The 6,764-nt window shown below is 30.4% G+C and overlaps 1 protein-coding gene and 1 long non-coding RNA gene across 4 annotated transcripts; one reads left to right on the top strand and one right to left on the bottom strand.

The window, feature by feature from the left end:
- Nucleotides 1-2,542: 2,542 nt before the first annotated feature.
- LOC111029917 lies at nt 2,543-5,057 on the top strand. 3 transcript variants are annotated; one of them, XM_022309165.1, is made up of 10 exons: nt 2,543-2,701; nt 2,773-2,820; nt 2,909-3,059; nt 3,140-3,364; nt 3,507-3,671; nt 3,741-3,837; nt 3,892-3,993; nt 4,070-4,270; nt 4,338-4,424; nt 4,494-5,057. In XM_022309165.1, the coding sequence occupies exons 3-10, from the start codon at nt 3,025-3,027 to the stop codon at nt 4,785-4,787; spliced, it is 1,206 nt and encodes a 401-aa protein (XP_022164857.1). In that variant the 5' UTR covers nt 2,543-2,701; nt 2,773-2,820; nt 2,909-3,024; the 3' UTR covers nt 4,788-5,057. The 3 variants fall into 3 exon arrangements, with proteins under 3 accessions (XP_022164857.1, XP_022164854.1, XP_022164855.1); XM_022309162.1 differs by having other exon boundaries at nt 2,906-3,059; XM_022309163.1 differs by having other exon boundaries at nt 2,543-2,705; nt 2,906-3,059.
- On the bottom strand, nt 3,296-4,156 carry LOC111029919. Its single transcript, XR_002604051.1, has 4 exons — nt 4,054-4,156; nt 3,862-3,978; nt 3,465-3,631; nt 3,296-3,388 (listed from the first exon to the last, which is right to left on the bottom strand). It is a non-coding gene; the product is annotated as an uncharacterized LOC111029919 (long non-coding RNA).
- Nucleotides 5,058-6,764: the final 1,707 nt, after the last annotated feature.

Genomic DNA, 6,764 nt, shown 5'->3' with positions numbered 1-6,764 from the left:
GATCTGATGATATGACTGCAGTTCCCCGACATTCCCCTTGTTTTTTTTCCGAGCATGCCAAATAGCCCGGGTTAGTTTTATGAATATTTAATTTAAATCGTAGCCATAATTTTAAGTATTATTTTATTTATTTGATGTTTTAAAAAATACTTTAGACGGAATGGTTGGCGATAATGCCATTATAGAAATTAAATGTCCATATGCTGCAAAGGATACTTCAGATAAGTATGAAGCAGTGTCAACTGGCAAAGTAGGTTTATTTAAATAATTATAAAATATATAATTGCTGCTTTAATTATCATTTTGTTCAAACCTTATATTTCGTCATGAAAATAATACTTTCTTATTTTTTTTATGTACTTATAGCTGAAATATTGTTTTATCGATAACGATGAATTGTCGTTAAATAAACATCATATTTATTTTTATCAAATACAAGGACAACTTCATATTACAGAAAAAAAATATTGTTTCTTTGTAATATGGACGGGAAAATGGACGTCCGTTCAAAAAATAAAATATGATGCTGACTTCTGGGATACAATCATGTGTGATAAGTTAAAAACGTAAGAATAACTGTATAATTTGAAAAAAATATTAACAATTTTAGTAACACATTTTTAAATTTGTTTAATATAGGTTTTATCTCACATGTATGCTGCCTGAAATTGTGGATCCAGTATATAAATATAGGCTAATGGTTTCCGATATAAGGGAATCAAAGAAAATTTTGCAGCAAATGAAAATTTCCAAAAAACTTTTTTAAATAATCTATTTTTACATAATAAATTATGTTTATAACCTATTTATGTACTTATATACAACATTTATATTTCCGACAAACTAATACTCAAAAACTCAAATAATATTATAAGTAAGGTATTTAATTGTCCAAATCATAAATTCTGTATGTATACCTAATTTTTATATTTACTCGGAAGTGAAAAAAAACTCGAAGTTGGGTCGAGGTAGAATAATGTCGTGGCATTAATTAAATCAGCTTTCGTATTTTGGAATACCCTAACTTAACCTAACCTAACCAACTGCTTCCTCCGTCCAGTTTATCGGCGTCTTATCGTTCTTTTTTCCGTTCTTCATGTACTCGTTTAACACTGCTTGCGTGTCGGCTGCTTTTGGTATGCAGCGGCGATAAAAATTGAGCATCGCCAAAAAACACCTGAGCTCCTGCACTGTTTTCGGCCGTGGAAATTCGTCGATCGCCTTAAATTTGTCCGGATTTGGCTTCAGTCCTGTGTCTGAAAAATAGTATTTATTTTTGACCGAACACACATTTATTCGGATTAATCACGACTCCGCTGTCATCAAGCGTTTTAAATAATATTTCGAGATGCTTCATATGCTAATCTTCCGAAGTCGACGAAATTAATACATCGTCCAAATATGCTTCACAGAATTCTAGGTCTCTAATAACGCCGTGAATAAACCGTTGAAATATCTGCGCAGCGTTTTTTAACCCGAAAGGCATAAACATAAACTCGTACAGACCGAAAGGTGTAGTAATAGCCGTTTTCGGTATGTCGACCGGCTCGACCGGTATTTCGTCAGATCAATTTTTGAAAACCATTTTTTACCACTAAGACGTTGCGTTATGTCCTGTAAGTGTTTTATAGGATACCTGTCCGGCAACGTTACTGCATTTACGCGCCGATAATCACCACAAGGCCTCCACCTCCCGTCGCTTTTTTTTACCATCTGTAACGGGCTAGCCCACTGACTTTTGGAAGGGCGGCAGATTCCCTGTTCCATCATCAAAGTGAATTCCTTTTTTGCTATTACCAAGCGGTCCGGTGGTAGACGTCTTGGGCGTGAAAAAAGTGGTGGACCTTGGGTGATAATGTGATGCGTTACCGTATGCTTAGTTTTTGTACCAAATTCTCGAACTAAGCGGGGGTATTTCTTAAGGAGTAGATTATATTTAGAATTATCTTTGACAACGCTGATACCCGATGACGGTACGTTCGTCACTCTACCGACGATCGATAACTTTGTAATTTCATCAACTAAACGTGCATTTCTTATGTCGACCATTAATCCGAAAAAATGTAAAAGGTCGGCTCCAATTATAGGTTTTATCCACCGCGTTGATGACGAAAGACCACTTAAATGCGAGTCGTAAACCTACGTCTAATGAAATTATTTTTCCACCGTACGTGTTAATTGTCGACCCGTTCGCGGCGAATTACGTAAAATTGTTATCGTGTTATATGGACCGTTTGTGGTGTGGGCTCGCCGGCCATACCGAAAAATCCGCACCAGTATCGACCAAAAACGTAATTTTAGATTTTTTATCAACGACAAAAAGACGACGGGACATAAATTTTCTGCCGTTTGTCGTCACAACAGCAGAACAATTTAGTTTTCCGAACTCGATTCAAATTTATATTTGTTTAATTATTCAAGTAGAGTAAAGTATACACTGCACAATAGATATTACGATTAAAGTTCATTAAAATTGTTTTTATAATTTAGGAAATTAGAAAAACGTTGTCACTGTTGAATGTAATCCACATACTAATTGAAAAAAATAGATTAATCGTTTTTAATATTTTTTTTCACATTAACTTATAACTTATAGAGTTAATTTATGATTTGTTAACAGTTAACTTCTAACTTTTCGATTTTGTTTTCTCTTAACTGACCTTGATTTAATTATTTTCATTAACTTGCACACCTTTGAAATGTAGGTACTATTCAATATCCAATCCATTAATTTTGAGTCCTTAACATACTAAAAGTTATATGTTTATTTAGATATTGTAAATCATGATCACGATTACTGTAGAATTCAAGATGAAGCTGGTAAGTTGATTGTATTGAATCATACCCAATAATAACTGTGTACTTGTAAGGTATGTACTCAATTGTTTATCTGTATATATGATAGTAGAACCTCAAGAACAAGTACTGTCTGTTCTTCCTATACCCAATGTCAAGCCACATTGTTACACCATAGTTCCTGGTACACAAAGGAACACAGAAATAATTTGTGATAATTTGGGTAATATGTACTACAAAAAAAAAAGTACTGAAAATAAAATGTGAGATTAAAATACATTTAAATAAAACTATTAATTTAAAGTTACTGAGTACCTTATGACTTATGATTGTAACTGTTTAGCTATTTGGCATGCTTGGAAAAAAAACAAGGGGAATGTCGGGGAACTGCAGTCATATCATCAGATCGAAATAACAAAAGTATTAAGTTGTCAAACCAACATAATCATCCAGTAAAATCTTACGACTTGGATGTTCCATTCCTTCGACAACATATAACAGAAATGGCTTTGAAAAAAACTGTTAATTCATATGTGCCTCGTGGTATATACATGGAATCGATTGTGAAGTTGGTATTCATATTTATCTTTGTCTAAAAAATAAAACAAATATTAGTAATTTTATATTAGGTTTTATGATTAACAATTTAGGTAACCTATTACGCCTACCTTTCTGATATAATGTTCTTATCCTATTTTTTTACTCAATAGTTTTCCAGAAGCTGCAAATAATTATACCTTCATTCAGTGTGCAGAAAGAATGAGGCGATTGCGACAAGGAATGTTCCCAGCAACACCTCAAAATATTTTAGAGTTCCACAATTTACTAGGCAATGCTGAAAACCAAATGTTTACACTAACATTACAAAAATTACAGTAAAATACAATTTTATTATAAATTTAAATTGAATAAATTAAATCTATTTAATAATAACCTATGCATAGATTTTATCAAGGCCCATTGGTTGTGAATGGAGTTATTAAAGGTGTCCTGTTTTGCAACATAGCCCATATACAGAAAATCAAACAACATTTAAGAAATGTATGTAAACGCAATATAAATTACTTTGTGTACAATTCTGTCTATCATTTTTAGGTCCGTGTAGCTGGTTGTGACGGGACATTCAAAACTGTACCAAAATTTTTGGATAATGATGCTTATCAGATATTTTCATTCCATATCCTGTTCAAAAATGTTGTAAGTTTGTTAATATTTATTCAATTATTATACAATAATCCAGTTTAATAATATACATACTATTTTTGTTTTATAGAGCTTCCCACTAGTTCATGCTATCCTCACGGGCAAAACACAGGATATCTATATACAACTTCTGGGGTATGTCAGAAGTGTGTTACCATTAAATTATGCAAATTTAATCATAATAACAGATTATGAGTATGGTCTAATTAATGCTGCAAAAATAGTATTTCCGGAGAGTAAAACCCAAGGATGTTATTTTCATTTTTGCCAGGTAAATAGTAGCTTCCTTTTTGTTGAATCTGAAAAAATGTATTATTAATAATAAGTAATATTTATAGGCAGTCATACGGTACACTAGAGTTAAAAAATCTCAAATTTTTCATTTAATAACATCAAATTTGAATGCAATTTGTATACTAAGAATGGTACCTAAATAATTAATAATACTAAATATAAATGAAATAATTAAATTATTTATTTATTTTTATGCATAGATTTTAGCTTTGCCATACTTACCGGCCACAAGAATTGATGCTTTACCATCAATGGAAGATGGTTTCAATGAAATTATTAAATATGTTCACCAATTCCCTGATTTAGCTGTGAAACTAAATGATTTTTTAATTGAGTATATTTGGAGATATTGGTTTCTGACGATGAGCCCTGAAAATGTCTCAGTATATAATCAAGAAATAAGGACAAATAACTACATTGAGAGTTATCATGCTTCATTGTTAAGACTAATTAAACCACATCCCAAAGTTTGGGAATTCCTCAGTATGGTTTAAGATCAAATTGTTCATAATTGTTTCATAAGTGTCAACTAATCTTTATGTTATAATAATTGTGTTGGAAAGAGTAATTCAAATTTAAATGTTTTATGTTTTTTGTTACAGGAAAGGAGAAATAGTTATAAGTACTCAAAACTTTAACCTATACAGTTTAAAAATTATTTTTACATATTTTCAATATTTAGAGGATGTCACACCCGCATGTGTTGTCCCCGTCTTACACATGTACAATAAAGAAAATTTTTGTTCACCAGTTTCAATAGTGTGCTATTAANCCCCCCGAGGTCTATGTATATAATATTTTTTATAGGTTACTTATAAAAATATAAATAATAATGGCGATTTTTTTTTAAAGCCTAAAAATATAATATGAAGGCCCACTATACCCAGTGACCAGTGTATTGTTATTTAAATATAACTATACACACCTTTAGTGTTCTTTTTTTATTATAAATATTAATTAAAGCTTTTGTAATAATATATGGTTCTAAAAAAAATATTGCATAACAAAAAAATTGTATGCATCTATATTATATTTAAACATTTAATTATATAAAAAAAATCTGAATACTGAGTCCTGATTTAGTTGTTTTGTAATAATACTGAATTGAAAATTTTCTAGCAACACCACTACCATCTTTAGTGTATGGAAAATCAATGTTAGGTCTGCATGGACCATATTGTAAAATAACACGTTTCAAATCACTACTCTTAATGGTTTCTTCGAAATAGCCTCGGTCGGTAGGATATAATTTGGTTAAATCAAACCCTGTTTAAATATATAAAAAAATTTTTTTATAAATATGTTTATGAAATTATAATCATAATTAATTATGAAATAAATTGATAATAAAAATTGTTTACATGAACTATAATTTTTAAATTAAGTTTTAATGGTAGGTACTTCATGTCTTCATACCTAATCCCCACTCACAATTCACTGGGGTATTGTATTATCATTAGCAAAATATTATCACATACACAAAAAAAAAATGTCAATAGTTAATAAATTTCAATTACCTGAAGAACATTTTGAAAGACGGTTAGGACTTTCCACAGTATCCAAAATTGATTCTGTCACTAAATTACCAGTACATTCACTAACAGTTTTATCAGAATCATCTTCAATAGGAGTACCTAAAATAATAAAATAATAAAATGCATAAAATAATTTTTAAAACATTATATCTTGTAATTTCTAAGTCAAATATCAATACATTTCAATTACCTGAAGAACATTTTGAGAAACAGTTAGGACTTTCTACAGTACTATTCAAAATTGATTCTGTCACTAAATTACCAATACATTCACTTACAGTTTTATCAGAATCATCTTCAAAAGGAGTACCTAAAATAATAAAATGCATAAAATAATTGTTAAAACGTTATATCTTGTAATTTCTAAATCAAATATCAATAAATTTCAATTACCTGAAGAACATTTTGAGAAACAGTTAGAACTTTCTACAGTACTATCCAAAATTGATTCTGTCACTAAATTACCAATACATTCACCAACAGTTTTATCAGAATTATCCTCAATAGGATTAGCTGAAATAATAAAATTCATAGGTAAAATAATTGTTAAAACTTTACACCCAGTGGCGTATTTATATGCAGGCACTATAGGCACGTACCTAAAGCGGCAAATTTTGAGGGGTGGCATATTTTTCAAGGGATTTTTTTTTCGATAATGATGGCATTGTATATTGACTTGGTAAGACTTATATTAAATCGTGTTCTGTTGTAAAATACTCTAATAACTACAACAGCCTACAAGATTATTTTAAATTATTGAAAACAATGGAATTGGTTTAAAATAGAATTCGAATTTATTATTTTTATAGTTTCTTACAGCCGCGTGCCGTCTATTTTGAATATTCACGCCGCGGCGGCGCGGCCAGTGAACGTCTACAGTACATATTTATAACAATTGACAATAATAGTATAATCCAATTTTTTCAACTTGAAAAA

The sequence above is a fragment of the Myzus persicae genome, unplaced genomic scaffold (assembly GCF_001856785.1).
Source record: "Myzus persicae strain clone G006 unplaced genomic scaffold, MPER_G0061.0, whole genome shotgun sequence".
In the NCBI taxonomy this organism is placed as follows: domain Eukaryota; kingdom Metazoa; phylum Arthropoda; class Insecta; order Hemiptera; family Aphididae; genus Myzus; species Myzus persicae.
The sequence above is the reverse complement of the archived record's forward strand: the minus strand, read 5'-3'. Positions and strand labels throughout refer to the sequence as shown.

Bases quoted from the DNA above. Each gene is read 5' to 3' on its own strand.
- LOC111029917 (XM_022309165.1), top strand. From the start codon at position 3,025: ATGTACTACAAAAAAAAAAGTACTGAAAATAAAAT. The intron at 3,365-3,506 runs GTTGGTATTCAT...TTTACTCAATAG, and splicing joins TACATGGAATCGATTGTGAA to TTTTCCAGAAGCTGCAAATA. The intron at 3,838-3,891 runs GTATGTAAACGC...TATCATTTTTAG, and splicing joins TCAAACAACATTTAAGAAAT to GTCCGTGTAGCTGGTTGTGA.